Consider the following 12,720-nt stretch of genomic DNA (forward strand, 5'->3'; position numbering starts at 1 on the left):
AGCATCAGCACCTTTCTGAGGCAGGGGGGAGGGAAAAGAGGGAAAACCAAAGCAATTCACAGTAAGATTTTAGCCCAAACAGCCCCTTTAGTCAGCCTTTGGATCTGGAAAGTTTAGATGCCAGGTTTAATACTGGCAGGGGGATTTCCCAAAGGGAACACAATCCAGAGCGGGTTCAGTCACACGCTGCAGGCCATGGCTGCCACCAAACACACCCTCAGCAGCCCAAACGAACCCTGTGTTTGTGCCACTGGCAAAGACACCCAACAGCACCATCCTCCTCACTAAAGGGAAATGACTGATCAAGAAAATTTGAAGAGAGAAAGCTGAGATTTCAGGGTGCTTTTCCAGCCCACACCTCCCAGCTCCATCCCCAAGCCAGGAAACTGGGCTCAAAGAAACTATTCCATGCCATCCTGCAAGTCTGCTGGAATGATTTCATGTTCATGCAACAGTCAAAAATGTGAATTCTGTGCCAGCACTAATCACTGTTATTAACAGGCTTTTGGGCCATGAACCAATGTTCTGGTGGTGATGATCCTCCAAGGAGGATCCCAGCTGGGGAGCCAGGGGCAGCAGGGACAATGTCCCAGCACAGCACCACACACACCATGGCCTGTGACACTTGTGGTGAGCCTGGGGAGGCAAGAACACGTTCTGAACATTCCAGAAGAATGGAGACTCACATTTGGGAGCCTCCTTTCCCAGGGAGCAGAGCCGGACCACTCGAGTGGTTGGAATTTCAGCACCTTGTGAAGCATTGAGACTGCTCCTGCATAGGAAGGGCTCTCAGCTTCCTTCTGACACAGCATTTGCTCCAAGTCCATATCAGTGAAGAGGCACAGAAATGTCTCTTCCCACCGTCTTTTTGGATTTTTTACCTCCACAGATTCTTGACACCTTAAGATCAACCAAGAGCTACACAAACAAGCTTTACAATCCTGAGCTAAGAAAGGCAAGGGACCAAAGCAAGTTTCCCCCAGAGCACTGCAACCTCCCACTGGCACCTCCTGACACCTCAGACTTTGCTCTGCCCAGACCAGAGATCCCCACTGCTGGCAGCAGAATTCTTGTGCTCCCAGTTAATATCCAAGCACCTGACACAGCATTCAGTATTTCTGCCTCTTCTGAGCTTTACTTTCCAACTAGGGCAGCTTAACAAAACATGATGCTGGACAGAAAAGAAAGAAAAAGCAATGCTGTACTCATACACAACTGAATTAAGTCCGAAATTTCGCTTCTAGATAAGAGCAGGGATTTCAATGGGGCCAGTTCAGTGCTTTCCTAATGCTCTATTATGGAAAGGAGAACAAAAATACACCAAATCCCTGAAGAGCTATGAGAAGTCACTAGCCCAGGAATAATAAAACCATGGAAAGTAAGGAGGGAGTTGGGGGAAAGATAAAGGGTGGTGGGGTTTTTATCCCTAATCCCAATGACACATTTATTAAGCCTTTAGATTTGTGTGCATGTAACTCACAGATAACCCTGCAGGAAAAGACTTTGTCAACTGAACCTGTGCTGCATCCTGCACAGTAAAAGCTGCAGAACCCACACAGGAGCCACGAGGTGTGGGGTGTCTGACCCCTCCAGCCACCCTGCAACCATTGGGGCTGCTCTGCAGCAACAGAGAAACCCACAGCAAAACAGAAAGTCAATGTTCCTAGAGGGAGGAAAAGGTCAGCGTGGGCATGGATCAGAGTTCAGCTGAAACCAGTCAGACACAGGAAGTTCAAAGTAACTCCTGTGCACTTCACACCAAGGCAGAAGTGAAAATTAGATCTCCTTCAGGGGAGTGGTGAGGGATGGACTGAAAAGCAAATCTGTATCTTCAGTGGAAGAGCCCTGCTGAGAATAAAGCCAGGAGAAGGGAGCCTGTGTTTGTGGGAGCACACCTGAGGTGCTGGGGGCACTGAGCACATCTCCAAGCCCCCGGTTTCGTCCCCATCACGTGCCCACCTCACAAGCCAGCGCTGACCCTCAACCAGGGCAGGTGCTCACCTTCCTCTTTGTTGTTGGTGATGTCTTTCAGCAGCTCAGTCTTCATGCAGCCGTCTTTCCTTGGCTCTCCCTTACTCAGCACTGCTCGCTATGGCGGGGGAGAAAAAACAGAAATATCAGGGTTGAGCTCAGACACACGGCGCATTCAAAAGAAGAGACAATCATGGACACATCCTGTTTACAGCACAGCCAAACCTCCCTCTGCAAAATAAAGGCTGCCAGGAAGCTGCCACCAAGGCACAGGTCACAGATAAAACACGGCAAGGCCGGCCCCAGCTGACAGCCCGAGGAGCACAGGGGCTCCAGGCTGTGCCCGGGGCTGCCACCTCCCAGCTCTGGGTGGGATGCAGCCAGACAGATTTTCCCAGCGCAACGTGCTTGGGAATCCAGCGGAGTCCATCTGCGTGAAAGGCATCTCGAGGAGGTGACCCCGACTCCCCCAAAACTTTCGAGGCTTTGGGTGAGGCAGGCAGATCCATCAGACTTCTCACTCCTCCAGCCCACGTGCTTTTGGTGGCTTGGTTGGGTTTTTTTTGTAGCTCACTCAAATGAACATCCGAAAACGCAAACCATCAGTCAGCTACAGCTAACTCCTCGTTCATAACATCCATGTTTATTAAAGTTAATGAGCTCTATTTTTAATTCTATAGAAAGCAATTTTTCTTTTTCCCCCTCTTTAAAAAAAAAAAAAATAATAAAATTATGTACAAAGGGAACACCTGCTCATCTCCTCTGCCTTTCACACGCCTGGCATCACATTGTTAGCTCAGGTTTGCAGCCTTAATACCTCCTCTTTCTCTCGCGATTTTGAAATAGCAAGACCAAAAAAAAAAAAAAAAAAACCACCCTAAAACCAAAACAAAACCTACCAAAATGAACCAGAAGGAAAATTGTCTTTTTTAAAAAATGAACTAGAAGAGGTCTTTGCCACAGCTGTGTAAGGAGAGGACTGGTGTGGAGGCAGAGATGGGAGCGCCCTGCAGAGCCAGAGGTCGGTGCCGGGCTCAGCGCGCGCTGCCGGCGCCGCGGCACAAGAATAAGCCCAGGTCAAGCCAACTGTTGTAGGCCAGCACGGGGAGCAGATGGTGCCTGCAGCCATGCAAATCACAGGGTTTAAAGCACACTGGGTGATAAAGAAAGAAAAACAACCTGCCCACCTCCCTCAGAGCAAGTGAGGGGGATGAGACATGCACGGAGCCCGGTGTGGCAGCTCCCAAACCTCCCCAGCAGCTCGCCCGTGCCTGCGTGGGATTGTCCAGAGCTGGCAGGGGAGATGGGCTTTGGTGCTGCTGCTCCTGTCACCAGCCACCCTGCCAGGCTGGTGAGCTCAGTGCAATGCCCTGTGCCGCAGAGCAGCCTCCAGCCCCACGCGGGCTCACCCAGATCCCGGCAGGATCGCCCTGTTCCGCACCCAAACCCACCATGGCAGACACACACCAAGGGAAGGAGGGAGCCACATTCCTGGGAAGCCTCCAGCACCTGCCAGGCCCAGAGCTAAGGACACTTCAAGGATGGCTCCTGCAGCACAGGACAGAGCCTGTGGGTGGCTGCCTGTCCCTGCCTGTCCCCAGCCTGCCCCAGACACAAACCCAGCCGCATCTCAGTGCTCTCAGCACCAGGAACTTGTGCTCCAAGCACAGCACCTTCAGATCTCCAGTCACAGACCAAAAAGCTGCTGTGAGCATTGGAAAGCTCAGCTCAGCCCAGCCTGACACAGAACCTACCTTCAGCAGACACTGGCCAACAGCTTCCATTGAGAAATGATCATAAAACACACCCCAAACTCTGAACATAGAGCAGCTGTTTTATTTATTTATTTGCTGAGCCAGTAATATATATCCTCGCTGCAAACATGAGCTTGTAAACCCTACCTCTAGACAGACCTCTCGTCAACTGGGAATAACCTTGGTTTTTCTCATGGATTATCCTGCTGCAAGACTTGAGCAAAGAGTGCTCGAGGGCACCCCTGGCTCCCACCACAGCCAGGGGCACCCAGCAGCAAATAAAGAGCCTCAGTCAGCCGAACAGGGACCAGTTTGTTTTGCCAACCTTTGTTGCAACAAGGAGAGGTCTTGATATTCCTGCTACTCCACTGACTCATACAAGAAGCCCCAGGATTCCAGGGGCCATTCTTAGCCATCTGAGCCTAAGTTTTTCTGTATTTTCTAAGCAGTACCCTCACTCCACACACCACCCACGCTCTCCCTTCCACAGAGGCGTTGCTGCTGCTCGCCCATGAACAAAAGCCACTGCAGGAACCCTGGAGTCCATGAGAACTTGACCACGCTCCCTGCTCGCTGCAGTCACCAGCAGCTCAGAGCTGCCTGCCCAGCTCTCAAAGCAGAATTCCCAACTCCAAGAGAGAAGCCATCGCTTTTGTCCTTTGAGAGTACAAAAGCTGGGTGCCAAGGCAAGGCTGGCTGAGGTGGCATCTCACAGGCTCTCCTGCTTCCCACCTCAGAGACAAAACCCTCACCGGAAGAGGCGACAACATTACAACTTCCCAACAAAAACTTGGCATCAAGGTAGAAAATTAAACAACAAAAGTAAAACAGAAAGCCAACTGTGAAATTTGAAGCATTTTGATCAGAAGGAAGCTACAGGAAACCCCTGCGAGGCGCTCGAAGCCTCATCCCCCCGGGCCAGCGCTCTCCCATCCTGGCTCCATCAGCACCCAGCACCGAGGGGCACCCAAGGGGCACCCAGCACCATTCATTCCCACCCAGCTCCACCCAGCCAACCTAGCACCAACTTCACCGCAAGTGTCAATACCTCCAGCTTTTGTGTGTGTGTGCGTGTGTTGGGGGGGTTTTGCCCACCCCTCCCTCAAATCCAGAGCAAACTTCCCTTTCTGCTCACCCTCCCCATGCCCCATCCGTCCGCTCCCGATTGGCAGGGAAATCCTATACCCACCCTCCCCGCCGAGAAATGTCTGCTCTTGCAGCAGTCCCAACAAAGCCAACTGCCAAGCACACGCTGCTTCACAATAAAAGTCTCACTCGCTCCATTTATTTTTTTTCCCTCCTTTCCCCCTTTTCCGCAGCCGTCTGCCTCCATCCCCTCGCCCACCCCGGACTGATTATTAACCATCCGTGGCTGGAGAACCTCCATAAAGAGCACACACCACCAGCCACGAAGCATTCTTGCCCCCCTCCCCCTCCCCAACCATTAATGTTTAGATTTCAAAGGGGAGAAAAAAAATTAGTGCATCTGAAGAAAAGACTGATTGGGTCTTTGAAAGGGCTTTAAGAGCCATGAGGAGCAAAGCAGAGGAGCTACTGCTGGTTTCGGTTTTTTCCCCCCTCTGCCTCTGTTTACAAGAAAACAAATTTCCTCTCCTCCATGAGGTCTTTGGAGGGGATGGAAGACAGGTCAGACCGGCCAAGGAAAGGCTCTGCAGCATTTCCAAACAGATGATGACTACAAACTACAGTGGTACCTTTACAACAAACAAACACCAAAAAAAAAAAAAAAAACAACCAACCAACAAGCTAAAAAGGCCCACCAAAAAGAGAGAAGAAAAAAAAAAAAAAGAAAGGCAAAGGAAAGAAGAGAAAAAGAACAAAGCTGGGAAACACAGAAAGAGCTTTCGCAGCCTCCTCTCCTTGGTATTTTCATCAGCCATCCGGGTGCCCTTCGCAAAGGTCCAAACAGGTTTTATAGGCAAAGACAACACATGCACAGCAAAACTCCAACATATTGCAGCTTACCGAGCCCAAGGGACCTGAGTTACATCATGAGCCCGAGCTCTCTGCTCTCCCGGCAGCCCGGGAAGGAGCGCAGGCTGAGGTGCCAAGATGTCTACCTTCACCAGGGTCTTTTTTTTTTTTTTTTTTTTTTTTTTTTTATGTCTTAAAAATCAACGGTCTGGGAACCTGAGGCTCGGCAGCAGCGTTACTGTGAGCAGAGCCGTGCACACACAGCAGGTCCATCTGGAAGAGGGCTGGGAGCAGGAGACCCCTCAAAGTGCCTGTTCCCATGCACCGACACCTCTGCGGGATGGACAGCACCGATCCTGCTGGAAGCCTCCAGCTGGTCACCAACCCCTCCGAGGTGACACCAGACCCCACTCAGGACACAGCCCCAGGGAAAGCTCCCACCAGGCAGGGAAACGAGGGCTGCAGCAACGCCGGAGCAAAGCAGAGGCAAATCTCTCAATAAATGATGCAACCCCAGCAGTGGCAGATTCTTATTCACTCATTTTTTTTCTCTCCTTCTCTTAAAAAAAAATGAAAATAAAAATAACACAACCCAAACCAGTCTGCTCACAATAACCTTTGCCTTGAAGAGAAGACAAACATTTTGTAGTTAATTATATAGGAAGTAATGATTAAGAGAATGTTTGTAGAAAGAGAGTGTTGCTTTTGTAGGCTCGGGGAGGCTGCTCATTTCAGATCTCAGCGCTGTGCTTGGGCAAGGCCTGGGCTCAAGGCTCGTGGGGACACTGACCACGGGCCTGTCATTAGAAACAACAGAAGCATCTGATCTGGAGAAGGAAGGAAACACAACCACCAGCATACCTGGCCTACAAAGCAGTCACCAGTCTCAAAGCTCCTTTCTTTCAGGATAAGGCCACTTCCTTATAAGCCTCATGCAATCATGTGAACATGGAATTTTATCTGCAGCTCACAACAAGCACTGCCCTCAGCCTGAAGTTTGCTCCCAAATCAAATTCTTTGCAATTCTTTTGTCTCCCAAAATCCTTTCATCCAGACTCTTCTCCATAGAAAAGAAGCATTTCCTCCTCAACCCCCATGTCCTCTCTCCTATTCCAGCTGCACACATCAACTCCCCGAGACGGGGGGAAGCACAGAAAGAGGTGCAAGTCCCTGCATGCAACAGCTGGGAACACGGAGACACGTGCATGAAACACAACAGGACTTAAAGTGACTTCTCCCAAGCCAAGGCATTCCACGACGGCGTGCAGGCTTCAGGCAAGGGGGGTCTGCAGAGCCCGTGCCCTCCTGGAAAGGGGAGATCGATTTACACTTCCTCACTGCTTCCAGGCCCATCTAGCTGCATCCCAGTAGAGTTAAAGCCAGTGCAACTTGTGTGCGCAGGCAAATGTAAATCCAGAGCAGACAAAGGCGTCCCCTCCTTCCACGGGCTGAGGGTAGCAAGGAGTCCAGCTGCTGCCTGCCTTCTCCTAGCCCCCAGGAGGGGAGGGGAGGAAGAAAACCCTAAAATGGAGACCAAGATTCATCACTGTCTCTAGCAAAAGCAAACCAGCCATTTCAGAAACACCCAGTCCCCAGGAACTGGCTGAGCCAGGACAAAACCAAAGCACCAAGAGGAGCCTGGAGCAAGCAGATTCCAGCAGTCCAGGGCAGGGGAGCTGGGAGGCAGCTCACCCCCATCAACGGGGCTCAGGTACCTCTTCAGCCTCCGCGCTCCTCTTCCTCCCGCCCCAAAGCACCGCAGCCAGAGGAGCAGGTCCCTGTCCCCCTGCCCGTCCCCATGGGGCCCAGCCAAAGGGCACATGGGGCAGCAGAGGAGGGAAAGCCCCTCGTGGGTTCCCGTGGGACCACGAGGACCTGGCTGAGCTGCCCACACCACCTCCACCTGGGTCACCTCCGGCCATCGAGCGGCCAAGCAGCGAGACAGCGGTGCCTGCGAGCCGGGAAAGCGGACGGGGAGAAGGAGGGGGGAAAAAAAAAGACAAAATAATCATGAAAATAATCATAATCATAAAACTTGCACCCTCGGGCCTGTCCCTCTAATAACTACAGCAAAACCTCACCAAGGCCTTACTCTGCTGGAGGGCGAGAAAGCGACACAGCGCTGCCCAGCACCCGAAGTCCTGGAGGTGGGAGATCCTCACACCCTCTCCTCCATGGCCTACGGGCTTCGTCCCCGGCGTGGGGCCTGGTTTTTCTGCTCTGTCATTAAGAGTGGAGCCTGGTCTTTTCCTTCAATCCCAAGAATTGCACGGAATTAGATCATCTTTCTGGCTCGCCTCCCCCTACAGGCAGCTCCCGAGCATGCTCAGCGCGGCCGCGCTGCCATTTCATAACCGCATTGTTTACGGACACACGGACCTGCCATCTTTTGACAGCGACACGGGGCCCGTGTCCCTGCCCGGAGCCCCGGCCCCCGCCACAAACACCCCCTTGGGGGAGGCAAACGGTGAAAGCATGGAAAAGTAAAAGCCTTGGGGGTGATGGTGGTGGGTTTGTTGTTTTTTTCTGATGGTTTTTGTTTCTTTTTTCTCCTTTTTTCCTCTTTGATTTAGGTGAAAATCCACCTGCTTTGGAGGGAGAGGTTAACCCCTGTGGGGGCTGTGGGGAGGAAGAACTCGCAGAGCTCGATGCAAAATGCCAGCCATGATTTTTAGCTTCTTCGAATCACAACTGTGCTTTGATGTCACCTAAAAATACAATCCTCAGCCCAGTCTGCCATCCTCTGTCGAGCTTTCCTCTGTGAGAGAAGGGGTTGGAAATATGGTATTTCCCTTAAATAAACAAGTTGGCTTAGTCCCAGCACATACAGTTTTCTCCTTTAAATGCAAACCAGAGTATTTTTGCAGGCACACAGGAAAACGAGGAGAGGAGGAGGGGAAATGTTCCTCATTTAACACCAAGAACTCCATGAAAAGCCTTGCGAGGTTGCTCAGAGCCCCGCTCCATTCCAGCCCTCTCCCTGTCTGTGCTGATCATACTTCACAGGTGAAAGCAGCTCTGACTTATGACAGAGAGAAAATGCCAGAAGAGCTGGAGGTTTCCTCATCCTTGGAACAAGGACAAGTTGTGAAAAGCTTCCTTTGCATGAGCGACTGTGCTGCTCAGGCACAGTATGGCAGCGTTGCAGGGAGGACACTTGCACGTCAGACCTTCTTCACCCCCACTGCCTCGACCCTTCTCCACCTCCTTCCCCCTCCTGATGGGGACTGAAGAAAAAGCATAAATACATCACCTGGTTTGGAGGATGCAAGCTGTTGTGTTGGAGTCCAGGATATTTTTTAAAAGCTTGCTCAACATTTTCTCCCCTTCTATATTTTCCTTTTCTTTTTTTTTTTAATGGATGCTTTCCAATTAGCTTGTACAGTTTGAGAGCTTCGTTCCTGCTGCTTTCCTGACTACTGTAAATCCTGGCAGGCTGCCCTCCTCCTCTGCCCCCCTCCAGGACCAACACCACCCTACAGCAAAGCCAGACACGTATCCTCCACCCAAGAGACCGAGGAGCTCACAGGGGCACAAGAGGGACAAATCCCACTGCAAACACGAGGGGCCATAAGGGTCTGCAAAGAGGGGTTGGTGTCAAAACCCTGCATTCGGAGGAGTCAGAAAAAATAACTGGCTGAAAAATGAGAGATGAGGATTATAAACTCAGGGACTCGCTTCCAAATCACTGACATTCCATGTCACTGTAGGAACATATGGTCCTCCAAGGCTTGCAAGCAGGGAGCACACGCCATCGGTGCCCCGAGCCTTTGGGCTGACCCCAACACACGGTCGCTCTCCCGCTGCGGCCGTTCCTCGACCACTCTCAGCTCCACGAGCGGGAAGGCGAGAAGGAAAAACTTCAGGGAAAGCAGCAAAAGGAAAACAAAGAGCAGCAGCAGGAACCAAGCCAGCCCTCCCCCAAACCAGCTGGCCAGGAGAATGAAGCTCCTTAAAACTCCTTGTTTACCTGAATAAAACAACTCGCTGCCATTGCATGAGGTGCACACAGTCCTCTTTCCTTAGGAGATGGCACCACATGGGAGAGCTCCCGGGAGCCAGGACATGGAGCTGCCTCTGCCCCCTGCCCAGGGCTGTTCTCACAGAGGCTGAGCTGCAGGAATATGCTCCATGTGTGCCACAGAGCCTAGTTCTACCCAAACGTGTTCTGGGACGAGGGCAAGAGCTCGTGCTGGCACTGCACAGTCAGTTAAACACACGAAACAGAACAAAACCAAGACCCAAAGGCGCCACTTCGGGCTCTTAACCCTTGCTGAGAAGCAGTGCCAAGCCCAGACCTCGGCAGCTCTCTTCACTCCAAAGTAGGTCAGGCTTTTCTGCGTCTCTGCAGACGCTTCCAAAGGGCCCCAGCCGGCAGGGACAGAGCGTTGGGCGCTTTCAGCCGGTGCCACACCTGTGTCACCCTGGTCACTACCACACAGGAGCACACCTCACACACCTCAGAGGGTTTTTGGTTGTCTCCTCAGCCCTCATCAAGCCCAAAGCCCATTTTCTCCCTGGGTGGAGCTGCTCAGGCAGCAGGTCAAGGACTCAGCTCTTCACTGTTAAAGAGAAATCTCATCTCTCTCCTCATGACTTCTGGTGCCTTCTCCTTTTCTTCCGGATGATGAACAACGAGCACATTTATAGTCCAGTGGAGACACGATAGATATTTAGGTGAGGTATCACAGCTTGTCCTGTGTAAGCTCTCTAATCTTTTAAATGCCATCTTCACATTCTGCTCCTTGATTGAAAATTCAATCTTGTGTCTGCATTGCAGCTTTGAGGGTCTCCCTGGAGCACAGCAAGCTCAGGCCAGCGTTCTGCAGGGGTGTCCATGCTTTCCACGGCCCTGGGATCTTCTGTGTCCATCCCAAATCTCACCGAGGTCTGTTGCAGCCAACAGAGTTCTTCCATGTAACACAGATCACGGAGGGAAAAAAAAAAAAAAATCCCAAGGGCAGAACCAGGGGGCTGAGTTTTAAAATATGTTGCAGGCATGGACCTCCTGCCACGAAATCAACCAGGGATGTTTCCTTTTACTCAGCTGTTTCCTTGGATTGCTACTATGAAAAACAAAAAAAAAAAAAAAAAAAAGAAGAAGAGGAGAGAGGGGAGGAAGTCACCCTGAAATAAAAAGGATTGCTTCTTCCGGGTAAAATATTGTTGGCTCTGGCCTCCACCCAAGTGAGCCATAGGCAGAGGCTGTCAAAAGAGACCCAGTGAGGAGGTGCCATGTGGCCACAGGCCCTGTCCTCCCCTTTAGAAGTTCAGTCTTCGAGCAGCTCGAGCACCCCAGACTTTGCTCCTTTTTTCTTCTAAGAGCTACAAGCTCCTTGGAGAATTTTCCAGAAACTTCACACTTAAAAAGCACAAACAAACCCTAAAAACACCAAAAAAAAAAAAAAAAAAATCCCAAAACCAAACCAACCCCAAGCGAGCCTCCCCACCCCAGGAGACAAACGAAAGGCACGAGGAAACAAAGCCCGAGGTTTGCAGCGCCGGGTGCTGAGGCCCCTCGGAGCCCTTGGAACGCCCATCCCAGCAGGATGGGTGATCCCAGCAGGATGGGTGAGCCCAGCCCGCCTGCCCTCCCGCGCACGGGGCGGCCGCGCGCAGGAATATCCAAACAAATGAACAAACAACCCCGGCCATGCTTCCCTGGCCTCTGCTCCTCCTCTCCAAGGCTTCTCCTTCCCCGGCAGGACGCAGCCTGCCCTGCCAGGGCCTCACCAGGCACGGGAGGTGGACGGACCCTGCGGTACCTGCGGGCAGCTGTTGTCTTCTTCTGGTGAAGACTCCAAGAGTTGCATATTCCAGATCCTCATGAGCAGTGATTCAGTTTCTGCTCATGTGATAAAGCTCCCTCTACAGAGTGAGCATGCCCAGAAGAGCCCATTTCACTGCTCCCTCCACTGCAGCCATTTCACAGAGAACCTGCCGGCTCCAGGGCGTCCATTGGAGCGCGATTATCCCGGGCATCCCGGGGACGCACCGGTAATGCAGATCATCTGTCAACTTTCTGACAGGGCGCCAGGCCTCAAAACTGATCACTCGCCTGAAAAAAAGAGAAAGCTTTTTAAACCACAGTGCTGTCTCGTGGCCTTCAAGAGTAGCGCTTGCCCGTGGGAAAAGGAGAGGCAGGAGGGACAGGGAGGGATGTGAGTGGCTTGGGGATGTCCCCGGGCTGATTTTGTTGTGCTAAACAAAGCCCCCGACCTCTGAGAGCTGGGATGAAGGCACATGGGTTAAACTGATGCAGTGAGCAGTGTCCAAGACAGTGTCTTCGAGATCTGAACTGCTGATCTGAAGAGGAGATCATTTTCACTTTGGGGATTAATAACCTGACCTGGTACAGCTGACTTTGAAAGGGTATCACAAACACAAGTCATGAAAAGCTGGGGGGAATGGAATGAAGGGACATCCTCATGGATCCACCCTCATCCTCACCCTAATGAAGGGATAGCTCACTACGAGGTGCAGGAGCTCAGCTAAACCCTACAATACTGCTGGTCCAGCCAGCCAGATAACAGAAGAAATTTTAGCTTCAAAATAAAAGTAGTTTGTCTCTGCTCCACTTCACAATTAAGCATAAACTCTTGGCAACCTTCATATCTGCTCAGGCTCCCAGTAAAACTGCCAGAGCAGCTCGCAGGAACATCTGTAAGCAGAGCTCGGCTGGAAGGGATTCAAGGAAGACTGGCATTTATCGGAGGCAGGAGCAGGAGGCTGCTGGAGCCGGGTGTCAGGCTGGAGAACCTCCCCCCGAGCAGGGGGAGGGCGGCCGGCAACCTCGGGGAAGAGGCCAGAAGGAAGAGGAAACTCCGACATGGCCCCGTGGCACCACCCGCGTGCTCTTGGCCAAAGGAAAAACAGCTTTCCAAAGGAGGAGAGCGCAGCAGAGCAACCTCCTTAAGAGAGAGTTCTCTTTAAGAGTAGAAACTACCGTGAAGGCGAGTGGAGTGTAATGTGCGACAGTGAGCTGGGGAGGGCAGGGAGCAGCCTGCACTGTAGGGAGGAAAAAGCCATCCAAATCCATAGGGAGCTTTGGAGGGGCCTG

General features: G+C 51.9%; 1 protein-coding gene across 15 annotated transcripts in view; it reads right to left on the reverse strand.

Moving 5' to 3' along the window:
• Positions 1 to 12,720, reverse strand: part of LOC120761667 (histone-lysine N-methyltransferase EHMT1) — a 120,194-nt gene that overhangs the window by 61,282 nt on the left and 46,192 nt on the right. For 6 of the 15 annotated variants that reach the window (XM_040083174.2, XM_040083172.2, XM_040083163.2 and 3 more), the window contains exon 2: positions 2,002 to 2,089. In XM_040083174.2, the coding sequence (XP_039939108.1) occupies positions 2,002 to 2,089 (88 nt within the window). Of the gene's footprint in view, positions 1 to 2,001; positions 2,090 to 4,773; positions 4,890 to 5,711; positions 5,745 to 6,521; positions 6,713 to 7,741; positions 7,891 to 11,393; positions 11,719 to 12,720 lie in introns of those variants that run through there. The other 9 variants (XM_040083159.2, XM_040083173.2, XM_040083161.2 and 6 more) reach the window with 6 other exon arrangements.

Source organism: Hirundo rustica, chromosome 20, assembly GCF_015227805.2.
Source record: "Hirundo rustica isolate bHirRus1 chromosome 20, bHirRus1.pri.v3, whole genome shotgun sequence".
NCBI lineage: Eukaryota > Metazoa > Chordata > Aves > Passeriformes > Hirundinidae > Hirundo > Hirundo rustica.